Source organism: Bombina bombina, chromosome 4, assembly GCF_027579735.1.
Source record: "Bombina bombina isolate aBomBom1 chromosome 4, aBomBom1.pri, whole genome shotgun sequence".
In the NCBI taxonomy this organism is placed as follows: domain Eukaryota; kingdom Metazoa; phylum Chordata; class Amphibia; order Anura; family Bombinatoridae; genus Bombina; species Bombina bombina.
In genome coordinates this window covers 81,456,231-81,470,671 of record NC_069502.1, presented here as the reverse complement: position 1 = coordinate 81,470,671, position 14,441 = coordinate 81,456,231, and the positions used below count along the sequence as shown (strand labels likewise).

The 14,441-nt window shown below is 39.9% G+C and overlaps 1 protein-coding gene across 1 annotated transcript in view; it reads left to right on the top strand.

The window, feature by feature from the left end:
* The window catches only part of ELP3 (elongator acetyltransferase complex subunit 3), a 625,666-nt gene that overhangs the window by 248,149 nt on the left and 363,076 nt on the right, over positions 1 to 14,441 (top strand). Inside the window, exon 8 of the mRNA XM_053709529.1 lies at positions 7,487 to 7,648. Within this exon, the coding sequence (XP_053565504.1) occupies positions 7,487 to 7,648 (162 nt within the window). The remainder of the gene's footprint in view (positions 1 to 7,486; positions 7,649 to 14,441) is intronic.

Here is a 14,441-nt window from a genome sequence, read left to right as displayed (position 1 = left end):
TTCTTTCAGTTCTTCAAGGGGTTCCGTTTGAACCTTTACATTCCATAGATATTAAGTTACTATCTTGGAAAGTTTTGTTTTTGGTTGCAATTTCTTCTGCTAGAAGAGTTTCAGAGTTATCTGCTCTGCAGTGTTCTCCGCCCTATCTGGTGTTCCATGCAGATAAGGGGGTTTTGCGTACTAAGCCTGGTTTTCTTCCTAAGGTTGTTTCTAACAAAAATATTAACCAGGAGATAGTTGTACCTTCTTTATGTCCGAATCCAGTTTCAAAGAAGGAACGTTTGTTACACAATTTGGACGTAGTCCGTGCTCTAAAATTCTATTTAGAGGCTACAAAAGATTTCAGACAAACATCTTCCTTGTTTGTTGTTTATTCTGGTAAAAGGAGAGGTCAAAAAGCGACTTCTACCTCTCTTTCCTTTTGGCTTAAAAGCATCATCCGATTGGCTTATGAGACTGCCGGACGGCAGCCTCCTGAAAGAATCACAGCTCACTCCACTAGGGCTGTGGCTTCCACATGGGCCTTCAAGAACGAGGCTTCTGTTGACCAGATATGTAAGGCAGCGACTTGGTCTTCACTGCACACTTTTGCCAAATTTTACAAATTTGATACTTTTGCTTCTTCGGAGGCTATTTTTGGGAGAAAGGTTTTGCAAGCTGTGGTGCCTTCCGTTTAGGTAACCTGATTTGCTCCCTCCCTTCATCCGTGTCCTAAAGCTTTGGTATTGGTTCCCACAAGTAAGGATGACGCCGTGGACCGGACACACCAATGTTGGAGAAAACAGAATTTATGCTTACCTGATAAATTACTTTCTCCAACGGTGTGTCCGGTCCACGGCCCGCCCTGGTTTTTTAATCAGGTCTGATGAATTATTTTCTCTAACTACAGTCACCACGGTACCATATGGTTTCTCCCATATATATTTCCTCCTGTCCGTCGGTCGAATGACTGGGGTGGGCGGAGCCTAGGAGGGACTATATGGCCAGCTTTGCTGGGACTCTTTGCCATTTCCTGTTGGGGAAGAGATATCCCACAAGTAAGGATGACGCCGTGGACCGGACACACCGTTGGAGAAAGTAATTTATCAGGTAAGCATAAATTCTGTTTTATGTAAGAACTTACCTGATAAATTCATTTCTTTCATATTAGCAAGAGTCCATGAGGCCCACCCTTTTTTGTGGTGGTTATGATTTTTTTGTATAAAGCACAATTATTCCAATTCCTTATTTTTGATGCTTTCGCTCCTTTCTTATCACCCCCCTTCTTGGCTATTCATTAAACTGAATTGTGGGTGTGGTGAGGGGTGTATTTATATGCATTTTAAGGTTTGGGAAACTTTGCCTCTCCTGGTAGGAATGTATATCCCATACGTCACTAGCTCATGGACTCTTGCTAATATGAAAGAAATGAATTTATCAGGTAAGTTCTTACATAAATTATGTTTTTTTGAGGAATTAAATATCGAGTTTATTGTCCCATTAATTTTTTTTTGCTAATAAAATAACATATCAATATAATAGCATAACAATATACATTTTGCCTACTTTAGGTGTTTTAGAAACTTTTGGTGTCATGTTTAATAAAGTACACAATGTTAAAGCTTCCTTATTTTTAAAAAAAAGTTTAACCTTTTTCATCTAACTTTCTTGAAAGTTTGTTCCTACTTCTTACTCACCTGTTCCATCTGACTTTCTTGGAGCAGCCAATCAATGATGCGTACCTCAGACTCTTAAAGGGGCACTCTAGTCAAAATTAAACTCTTATGATTCTGATAGGGCATGTCATTTTATACAACTTTCCAATTTACTTTTATCATATGAGTTGTGTGTGTTGTGTCCATCCAGCTACCAGATGATTATCATAATAATAGCAAATAACTCAAAGCACCTGTATTATTATATTATTATGGGGGTTCCTGTAACTTTTTGAATAATCTTTTTTTCACCCCCTCACCATAGAAATATATCTTAAAGGGATATGATAGGAACAGGGCCGCCACTAGAAATTTTGGGGCCCCTGACTTAACCATTGACCAGGGCCCCCCCCCCCCCCCTTTGACATGTGCAATTTTTGACCAGGTGACTAAAACGTATATGCACTTTATTCTTAAGTGTCTATTAAAACTTGGAAATGTTGTAAAGGTAGTAACATACAAACACATAGACACACTCATACACTGAAACACACACACTCACACATAAGGATTCACATATAGACACTCTAGAATACGCAAAGAAACACACAAACACACTCAGCACTTGATTACATTGACCTGAAAAGTAATGAGGTAGACTACAGTTTTGTAAAAAAAGGAGATTTAGAAAACAAAATATGGAGTTCTGATTATCTTTTTGTAAAGGAAGATGCCAACTAAATGATGACAACAGCATGCAGTGGCTGAAAGGAAGGGCCCTGAACTGCCTAAACAATAATTTAAAGGTTAAATGGTGGATTGGTGACTTCCGTAAAGGTCTCATTAGTCTCAAAGTTTTAAGTAACCTGTCTCATTTCAAACACTGAGCAATCTTAGTCTGAGTGTAACATCTTATGCAGAAAATGCCTCCTTGCATCTGGAAAGTCCTTGCATAAAGGGGCAGTAAACTGGAATGTAATGAAAATATATATAGTAATAAAGAAAACTAATATCTGGGGCACCTACCATTTGTGTATTGAGGAGGAAACATTTCTACATGGCTTTAAAAATTGAATATATTTCTACAGCATTGTCAAATAATCATAAATACACTGCTACATATTGCTAAAAAATGTGTTTTTAAGGACCCCTGGCCCCACCATACAACTACTACCACACTGAAGTTACAATCCAAAATTGCACAAAGAAATAAAAAACATTTGCTAAGTAAGTCCTACCTCCTCTGCAAATGAAAGTGATCTGCTGTCTGACTCAGGCACAAACTGTACAAACAAAGTGCCTAATCTGTCTCACACTGTGCATAGTGGTTTAGTGCACACTCAAAAATCCTCTCAAATACTAATACTTTACTCCTTGTTATAACATTTCCCATGCTCAATTAGCACTCTGCTGTAGTACCCACTGGTGGCTGCCAAAATTAAAAAAAAAAAAATATATATTTTTTTTTTTTTAGTTCTTGCCTCATGGGGCCCCCCCTGGCCCATTGGGCCCCTGACAGGAGTCACCCCTGTCACCCCCTGATGGCGGCCCTGGATAGGAATTGCTCACTTTAGGTTGCACTTTTAGGTGCCTCTTTGCACAGACATTGCACAAATATTGTTTGCACACCAAAAATGTACTGGTTAAAGGGATATGAAACCAAGACATTTTCTTTTGTGACTCATAAAAATGTTTCAAATTTACTTCCTTTATCAAATTTGTTTCGTTCCCATGGTAGTCTTTGGTGAAGAGATACCTAGGTAAGTGCACTATATGGCAGGAATTAGTGCTTGTAAATGGATAGCATTGTAGCAAAACTGCAGCAATATATTGTGTTCCAGGCACATGGATGCATCTGAGGTTACCTCCCCCCTTTTCAACAAGGAACCCAAGGGAACAAAGAAAATTTGATAGTTGAAGTAAATTAGAAAGTTGTTTAACAGTGTATGCTCTAACTCAATCATGAAATAAAAATAAAAATGTTGGATTTCATGTCCCTTTAAAGCTTTCAAAAAGATCATCATCATAATAATAATGATCAGCTGACAGCAGCCACTAGCCTTATTGTGTTCTGTTGTTAATGTCAGGGCTCATAGCTCCTTGTTTTTAAAGGGATAGTAAACACTAATAGTGAAATAATAAATTGTGCTAACGTTTACTTATTGTGCGTTTATGTCCCTTTAAATGCAACAAATGCTTCAGTTCTTGCACATCTCATCCTCTCTCTAAAACCCCCAAGGATCCCCTCACGTCCTCATTCTTTGCCTTTCTTTTTTTCTGTGCATCTCTCCCTTTTTCCTACCTCCCTTTTTTTTATTTTTTTTTTTTTTTTTTATCTTTGGAACAAAGAAAATGTGATAGCTGTAAATGAATTCTGTCATTCTGTGCAAGAAACACAGCTGTTGGCAAACAAAGGAAAGGCCGAATGAAAAGAACATGACTCATAGGTAGGTTTCATGAAATGAGTAGGTAGGTAGACAACTGATAGTGAGCCTGTAATCAACAAAATGACGCCAAGATGCTCTGAGACAATAACCAAGAAAAAGGACCCTGAGTTGTTTAAATGTTTCTTTCATGATTCAGATAGAAAATACTATTTTAAGCAACATTCCGATATACTTCTATTATCTAATTTGCTTAATTCTTTAGGTATCCTTTTGTTGAAGAAATAGCAATGCACATAGCTGAGACAATTACATGTGCAGCCACCAATCAGCATCTACTGCGCCTATTTAGCGCTCTTGTGCAATGCTGAATTTCGCCAAAGGAATTCTGCCCGCCAGAGGCGAGCTGCGACGGACAGGGGCGCATATGTACGCCTCTGTCGCTTGATAAATCGAGCCCTGTGTATAGTATATTAGATAGTGTTACTCAATAACTTGCTGCCTTTTTATTTCCATAAGACTCTTTTCTCTTTATGAGCTGGCTCTTGAATAACCTGTCACTTTCTCCTTACAGATATATATTCTGATTCATACAGCGCCCAGGTGATCTTAATAATTATACCAATTACAAACTGTCAAAAAGGGACAATAATCTGACAATGAACCAAATAGGAAGCGCTGGTTTAAAAAAAAAAATTAAAATATCTGTGCCAGTAATTTCAGTACATTAAAGAAGAGATTGCTGTCACATTGTTTGTAACTGCACATCTTTATTTAACAGTAATTGCAGGTTGTTTAACATGTGCCATGCTGGAGAGGTAGAATTGAAATAAATTAGTAGAATCTGGACGCTTCCAATTCCACATCATGACTACCTTGTTCTGAGGAGGTGATAGAATTGCAGCGCTGCTTCCTTTTTATATTTAATGATTTTGATTGCTTAGATTTCTTGTATCTGGTTTTTTTTTTTATCACCCATCTTTTTCTCTTCTACCACCCCATAAGCAATTTACATTTTCTAGTGACAGCTCACTAAATGTATAGACAAAGTATGCTTTATGTAGTTGTCATTACAGTATCTACATTGTTCACTGAAAGGGAGACAATAGCATTCTATCTATCTATCTATCTATCTATCTATCTATCTATCTATCTATCTATCTATCTCTATATATCTATCTATCTATCTATCTATCTATCTATCTATCTAATCTATCTCTTATCTATTCTATCTTATCAATTTATCTATCTCTTTATCTAAGGATCTAAAAGTCTGAGTGTAGTACCCCAGTTGGCTTTTATTTCAGCTTTTTAAAAAAACCAAATTAGTTTGACAGAATATACAGTATTTCTCAAACACAAATACATCTAATTTACAGTAATAAAAGTACAAAGATTTTTGTTTGTACAAAGTGAAAATAAAAATGTTTGTTGGTAGGTGGTGAAAATCGAGGATTCTTAATATTTGGTACGACTAACCATTTGCACTAAAGGGACATAAAACCCCTCATTTTTCTTTCATGAATCGGATAAAGTATTCAATTTTAAGCATCTTCCAATTTTCTTGTTATCCTTTTGTTGAAAAGAATGAAGGTTAGCTCAGGAGTGTGCACGTGTCTACAATACTGTATGACAGCACTATTTCCTGTTGTGTACTGCTCCAGACAGGTGCATGCTTCCTATCTAGATATCTCTTCAACAAAGAATAACAAGAGAACAACGCAAATCTGAAAATAGAAGTCAATTGGAAACTGTTTTAAAATTACATTCTCTATGTGAATCATGGAAGACAATTTTTGGGTTTCATGTCCCTTTTAATGACTATCCACCGTTTTGTTTCACATCTTTAGAGCATCCCGGAGAGTGTCTAGATATGCTGAAGTGCAGTTATCCTTTTTCAGATGTTTACAGAAATGTTCAGTGGGGTTTAAGTCTAGTGAGTCTGGAGGGATAGTCACATTAATTAGCATTCCTTTTTTTTACCTGGACTTTGTTGTCCTGCTGGAAAATGAATCCTCTTCCACACAACTTTAATCCTGATGGAACGGCATTCTTCTGCAGGAGAGAGCTATACTTCTCTTTGGTCAGAGTGTAGTTTACTGTGTACAAGTTGCCAATTGCAGAACGAGCAAACCTGAATATTTTTTTCTGGGCAATATTTTATTGTAGGTTTTACAAACTTTGATGTTAGCCGCTAATACTGTGAACTATTGGAGCCAGAAACATCAAAAGCTGAGTTAAAATTACAACTTTCTGGTCTTCCACTGTGAAATTTTTGTGTTTTGGTCCATACAAACGGCCAGATTTCAAGTGGAGCGCTAATTAACGCTCCCGCTCGAGCGTTAACTGTGCTAGAAGTAAGCTTTTTGTGTGCATTGGGTTGCGCTCATTTTATGAGTTGAAAGTAAACTGTTTTCGCTTGTGCGCTAACCCAATGAGTGCAAAAAAGCCAAACTTAAAATATTCTCAAGTGCGCTAACCCGGCATGAAAATATGAATATATCACATTCCAATGTTCTTTACATAACCAAATACAATATATAAATAAATATATATATACACTATATACCAGGTCTGATGAAGGGGAGCATTCCCCAAAACGTCACTAAATAAATCCTATCATGTATTAAGACCAGAGAGTGCTGTCTCCTACTTGCCATATCTTACTCCTATTCTAGCACCCTGGCATATGATGAACTGTTTGTGAGAGTGCACCTGTCTCTTTGACTATATATACAGTGTATATATGACTTGATAAAGGAAGGAACTCTTCCGAAAACTTGTCAACTTATAAATCTATAGTTAGTCCAATAAAAAAAAGTATCATTGCTCAATGCAATGCTCTTGTTATTTTGATATCCATCTATATATGAATATATTTTAAAAATATATAGAACATATGTGAAATATTATATATACACTTATAAATACATATGTGCACACACACAAATAAAAAAAAATATATGTCTAATCACATTAATTCATACCCCTATTTATACATGACAGTTCCTTTACCGGCCTTTTGTAACTCCGGACTACAATTACATCTTGTTGCTAGCTTTATCTGCAATAACTACCAAGTGCTTCTTATTTAATGATATCCCAAACTCAACCCCATTTAGTATCCATTGCGGTTGTAAACGCAGATAAAACCTCTCCATAGGCCTAGTTTCCTTTCCTTTTGTGAACTGGTGGTAACATAAAACATCTCAATAGACTTTCATGGAGATACTTGTTATAACCAGTGTGCGCAGTTTTACAATAACAATGGAAACTAGGCCTTAAACTAGTATAAGTTGGTTCTAGTATTTTTTTTCCTCCTATCTTCTTATTCTCTTTCATGTAACTTCATAAAGGTTTTGTGAATATTCTATGGTACCATAAACAAAACCAATAATGAGTATTTTCTTTAGGCTGTTAGTTTTATAGAGTTGCTGTGTCTATAAACTTGTTTTGGTATCATTTCAGGTATTCTGAAAGAAGCAATACAAAATGTGTAGGAATAACGATTGAAACCAGGCCAGATTATTGCCTGAAGCGCCATTTAAGCGATATGCTATCGTATGGCTGCACCAGGCTGGAGATTGGCGTGCAGAGTGTCTATGAAGATGTTGCTCGAGATACAAATAGGTAAGTCATCTTGTCCGTTGCTCATTTAAAATACTTCATTGCTATTTGTTTTTTAATTACAATGCTTATAATTTAGTTAAAGGGACATTCCAGCCAAAATTGGAATTCCCATGGATGCATTTTTATTTTGAATAGAAGCATTTATATAATATACATGCATTAGCAAAAATGCTTCTAATAAAAGCCATAGCTGTTTCAAAAGTGTATTTAAGTATGCACCATGCACCAGCATTTTAAACACAGCTCTTGCTCAGAGAGCCTAAGGTGCTTGTACCATCTGGTAATGACTGTTTTCTCCAACATAGGTGTGTCCGGTCCACGGCGTCATCCTTACTTGTGGGATATTCTCTTCCCCAACAGGAAATGGCAAAGAGCCCAGCAAAGCTGGTCACATGATCCCTCCTAGGCTCCGCCTACCCCAGTCATTCTCTTTGCCGTTGTACAGGCAACATCTCCACGGAGATGGCTTAGAGTTTTTTAGTGTTTAACTGTAGTTTTTATTATTCAATCAAGAGTTTGTTATTTTGAAATAGTGCTGGTATGTACTATTTACTCAGAAACAGAAAAGAGATGAAGATTTCTGTTTGTATGAGGAAAATGATTTTAGCAACCGTCACTAAAATCCATGGCTGTTCCACACAGGACTGTTGAGAGCAATTAACTTCAGTTGGGGGAACAGTGAGCAGTCTCTTGCTGCTTGAGGTATGACACATTCTAACAAGACGATGTAATGCTGGAAGCTGTCATTTTCCCTATGGGATCCGGTAAGCCATGTTTATTACGATCGTAAATAAGGGCTTCACAAGGGCTTATTAAGACTGTAGACTTTTTCTGGGCTAAATCGATTCATTATTAACACATATTTAGCCTTGAGGAATCATTTTATCTGGGTATTTTGATATAATAATATCGGCAGGCACTGTTTTAGACACCTTATTCTTTAGGGGCTTTCCCAAAGCATAAGCAGAGCCTCATTTTCGCGCCGGTGTTGCGCACTTGTTTTTGAGAGGCATGGCATGCAGTCGCATGTGAGAGGAGCTCTGATACTTAGAAAAGACTTTCTGAAGGCGTCATTTGGTATCGTATTCCCCTTTGGGCTTGGTTGGGTCTCAGCAAAGCAGATACCAGGGACTGTAAAGGGGTTAAAGTTCAAAACGGCTCCGGTTCCGTTATTTTAAGGGTTAAAGCTTCCAAATTTGGTGTGCAATACTTTTAAGGCTTTAAGACACTGTGGTGAAAATTTGGTGAATTTTGAACAATTCCTTCATGTTTTTTCGCAATTGCAGTAATAAAGTGTGTTCAGTTTAAAATTTAAAGTGACAGTAACGGTTTTATTTTAAAACGTTTTTTGTACTTTGTTATCAAGTTTATGCCTGTTTAACATGTCTGAACTACCAGATAGACTGTGTTCTGAATGTGGGGAAGCCAGAATTCCTATTCATTTAAATAAATGTGATTTATGTGATAATGACAATGATGCCCAAGATGATTCCTCAAGTGAGGGGAGTAAGCATGGTACTGCATCATTCCCTCCTTCGTCTACACGAGTCTTGCCCACTCAGGAGGCCCCTAGTACATCTAGCGCGCCAATACTCCTTACTATGCAACAATTAACGGCTGTAATGGATAATTCTGTCAAAAACATTTTAGCCAAAATGAACACTTATCAGCGTAAGCGCGGCTGCTCTGTTTTAGATACTGAAGAGCATGACGACGCTGATAATAATATTTCTGAAGGGCCCCTAACCCAGTCTGATGGGGCCAGGGAGGTTTTGTCTGAGGGAGAAATTACTGATTCAGGGAACATTTCTCAACAGGCTGAACCTGATGTGATTGCATTTAAATTTAAGTTGGAACATCTCCGCATTCTGCTTAAGGAGGTATTATCCACTCTGGATGATTGTGACAAGTTGGTCATCCCAGAGAAACTATGTAAAATGGACAAGTTCCTAGAGGTGCCGGGGCTCCCAGAAGCTTTTCCTATACCCAAGCGGGTGGCGGACATTGTTAATAAAGAATGGGAAAGGCCCGGTATTCCTTTCGTCCCTCCCCCCATATTTAAAAAATTGTTTCCTATGGTCGACCCCAGAAAGGACTTATGGCAGACAGTCCCCAAGGTCGAGGGAGCGGTTTCCACTTTAAACAAACGCACCACTATACCCATAGAGGATAGTTGTGCTTTCAAAGATCCTATGGATAAAAAATTAGAAGGTTTGCTTAAAAAGATGTTTGTTCAGCAAGGTTACCTTCTACAACCAATTTCATGCATTGTCCCTGTCGCTACAGCCGCATGTTTCTGGTTCGATGATCTGATAAAGGCGGTCGATAGTGATTCTCCTCCTTTTGAGGAGATTATGGACAGAATCAATGCTCTCAAATTGGCTAATTCTTTCACCCTAGACGCCACCTTGCAATTGGCTAGGTTAGCGGCTAAGAATTCTGGGTTTGCTATTGTGGCGCGCAGTGCGCTTTGGTTGAAATCTTGGTCGGCTGATGCGTCTTCCAAGAACAAGCTACTTAACATTCCTTTCAAGGGGAAAACGCTGTTTGGCCCTGACTTGAAAGAGATTATCTCTGATATCACTGGGGGTAAGGGCCACGCCCTTCCTCAGGATCGGCCTTTCAAGGCAAAAAATAAACCTAATTTTCGTCCCTTTCGTAGAAACGGACCAGCCCAAGGTGCTACGTCCTCTAAGCAAGAGGGTAATACTTCTCAAGCCAAGCCAGCTTGGAGACCAATGCAAGGCTGGAACAAGGGAAAGCAGGCCAAGAAACCTGCCACTGCTACCAAGACAGCATGAAATGTTGGCCCCCGATCCGGGACCGGATCTGGTGGGGGGCAGACTCTCTCTCTTCGCTCAGGCTTGGGCAAGAGATGTTCTGGATCCTTGGGCGCTAGAAATAGTCTCCCAAGGTTATCTTCTGGAATTCAAGGGACTTCCCCCAAGGGGGAGGTTCCACAGGTCTCAGTTGTCTTCAGACCACATAAAAAGACAGGCATTCTTACATTGTGTAGAAGACCTGTTAAAAATGGGAGTGATTCATCCTGTTCCATTAAGAGAACAAGGGATGGGGTTCTACTCCAATCTGTTCATAGTTCCCAAAAAAGAGGGAACGTTCAGACCAATCTTAGATCTCAAGATCTTAAACAAGTTTCTCAAGGTTCCATCGTTCAAGATGGAAACCATTCGAACTATTCTTCCTTCCATCCAGGAAGGTCAATTCATGACCACGGTGGATTTAAAGGATGCGTATCTACATATTCCTATCCACAAGGAACATCATCGGTTCCTAAGGTTCGCATTCCTGGACAAACATTACCAGTTCGTGGCGCTTCCTTTCGGATTAGCCACTGCTCCAAGGATTTTCACAAAGGTACTAGGGTCCCTTCTAGCTGTGCTAAGACCAAGGGGCATTGCTGTAGTACCTTACTTGGACGACATTCTGATTCAAGCGTCGTCCCTTCCTCAAGCAAAGGCTCACACGGACATTGTCCTGGCCTTTCTCAGATCTCACGGATGGAAAGTGAACGTGGAAAAGAGTTCTCTATCCCCGTCAACAAGGGTTCCCTTCTTGGGAACAATAATAGACTCCTTAGAAATGAGGATTTTTCTGACAGAGACCAGAAAAACAAAACTTCTAGACTCTTGTCGGATACTTCATTCCGTTCCTCTTCCTTCCATAGCTCAGTGCATGGAAGTGATCGGGTTGATGGTAGCGGCAATGGACATAGTTCCTTTTGCGCGCATTCATCTAAGACCATTACAACTGTGCATGCTCAGTCAGTGGAATGGGGACTATACAGACTTGTCTCCGAAGATACAAGTAAATCAGAGGACCAGAGACTCACTCCGTTGGTGGCTGTCCCTGGACAACCTGTCACAAGGGATGACATTCCGCAGACCAGAGTGGGTCATTGTCACGACCGACGCCAGTCTGATGGGCTGGGGCGCGGTCTGGGGATCCCTGAAAGCTCAGGGTCTTTGGTCTCGGGAAGAATCTCTTCTACCGATAAATATTCTGGAACTGAGAGCGATATTCAATGCTCTCAAGGCTTGGCCTCAGCTAGCGAGGGCCAAGTTCATACGGTTTCAATCAGACAACATGACAACTGTTGCGTACATCAACCATCAGGGGGGAACAAGGAGTTCCCTAGCGATGGAAGAAGTGACCAAAATCATTCTATGGGCGGAGTCTCACTCCTGCCACCTGTCTGCTATCCACATCCCAGGAGTGGAAAATTGGGAAGCGGATTTTCTGAGTCGTCAGACATTGCATCCGGGGGAGTGGGAACTCCATCCGGAAATCTTTGCCCAAGTCACTCAGCTGTGGGGCATTCCAGACATGGATCTGATGGCCTCTCGTCAGAACTTCAAAGTTCCTTGCTACGGGTCCAGATCCAGGGATCCCAAGGCGGCTCTAGTGGATGCACTAGTAGCACCTTGGACCTTCAAACTAGCTTTTGTGTTCCCGCCGTTTCCTCTCATCCCCAGGCTGGTAGCCAGGATCAATCAGGAGAGGGCGTCGGTGATCTTGATAGCTCCTGCGTGGCCACGCAGGACTTGGTATGCAGATCTGGTGAATATGTCATCGGCTCCACCTTGGAAGCTACCTTTGAGACGAGACCTTCTTGTTCAGGGTCCGTTCGAACATCCGAATCTGGTTTCACTCCAGCTGACTGCTTGGAGATTGAACGCTTGATTTTATCGAAGCGAGGGTTCTCAGATTCTGTTATCGATACTCTTGTTCAGGCCAGAAAGCCTGTAACTAGAAAGATTTACCACAAAATTTGGAAAAAATATATCTGTTGGTGTGAATCTAAAGGATTCCCTTGGGACAAGGTTAAGATTCCTAGGATTCTATCCTTCCTTCAAGAAGGATTGGAAAAAGGATTATCTGCAAGTTCCCTGAAGGGACAGATTTCTGCCTTGTCGGTGTTACTTCACAAAAAACTGGCTGCTGTGCCAGATGTTCAAGCCTTTGTTCAGGCTCTGGTTAGAATTAAGCCTGTTTACAAACCTTTGACTCCTCCTTGGAGTCTCAATTTAGTTCTTTCAGTTCTTCAGGGGGTTCCGTTTGAACCCTTGCATTCCGTTGATATTAAGTTATTATCTTGGAAAGTTTTGTTTTTAGTTGCAATTTCTTCTGCCAGAAGAGTTTCAGAATTATCTGCTCTGCAGTGTTCTCCTCCTTATCTGGTGTTCCACGCAGATAAGGTGGTTTTACGTACTAAACCTGGCTTTCTTCCAAAAGTTGTTTCTAACAAAAACATTAACCAGGAGATTATCGTACCTTCTCTGTGTCCGAAACCAGTTTCAAAGAAGGAACGTTTGTTGCACAATTTGGATGTTGTTCGCGCTCTAAAATTCTATTTAGATGCTACAAAGGATTTTAGACAAACATCTTCCTTGTTTGTTGTTTATTCCGGTAAAAGGAGAGGTCAAAAAGCAACTTCTACCTCTCTCTCTTTTTGGATTAAAAGCATCATCAGATTGGCTTACGAGACTGCCGGACGGCAGCCTCCCGAAAGAATCACAGCTCATTCCACTAGGGCTGTGGCTTCCACATGGGCCTTCAAGAACGAGGCTTCTGTTGATCAGATATGTAGGGCAGCGACTTGGTCTTCACTGCACACTTTTACCAAATTTTACAAGTTTGATACTTTTGCTTCTTCTGAGGCTATTTTTGGGAGAAAGGTTTTGCAAGCCGTGGTGCCTTCCATTTAGGTGACCTGATTTGCTCCCTCCCTTCATCCGTGTCCTAAAGCTTTGGTATTGGTTCCCACAAGTAAGGATGACGCCGTGGACCGGACACACCTATGTTGGAGAAAACAGAATTTATGTTTACCTGATAAATTACTTTCTCCAACGGTGTGTCCGGTCCACGGCCCGCCCTGGTTTTTTTAATCAGGTCTGATAATTTATTTTCTTTAACTACAGTCACCACGGTACCATATGGTTTCTCCTATGCAAATATTCCTCCTTAACGTCGGTCGAATGACTGGGGTAGGCGGAGCCTAGGAGGGATCATGTGACCAGCTTTGCTGGGCTCTTTGCCATTTCCTGTTGGGGAAGAGAATATCCCACAAGTAAGGATGACGCCGTGGACCGGACACACCGTTGGAGAAAGTAATTTATCAGGTAAACATAAATTCTGTTTTTTTAATTGCTGACATATTACAGGCCCCACTGGTGCTCGGAGCAGCTGCAGCATTTAAAATGTTGGTGCATAGAGAATATCTAGCTGTGCTTCACATGCACGTGCAGAGGAAAATGTTAACATGAAAACAGTTATAACTTTTAAGAGAAGCATTTTCGACAATACAGGTATATTGCAAATATTTTTTTGTTCAAAGATATAATTAATCTTTGTGCATTTTAATTATGATCGGAATATCCCTTTAATAAATGCTAAACTGTGTTGCTAAATTACTCTGCATATCTAATTCTCTTTAATTTAGACTATATGTAATTCTCTTTCAAATGTAGTGAGCAATAGAGACCTTCTCATGCTACAGCTTAATATATACAGTAAGTTAAGGTACAATAATGTTAAAAGGACATGAAAATTTGTATGAAGCTGCAAATTTCCAGTTTACTTTATTTTTGTATCCTTTGTTGAAGAGCATACCTACTGTAGGTTGGCTCAGGAGTGTGCTTGAGCTCTACATGGCAGCAGTGTTTGCAACAGGGTTCCTAACATTGAAGACACGTTTACGCTTCTGAACCTTACTTGATAAGGTCTTCAATAAATAATGCCAAAAGAATGAAGTAATTTTAATTGATTAAAGGGA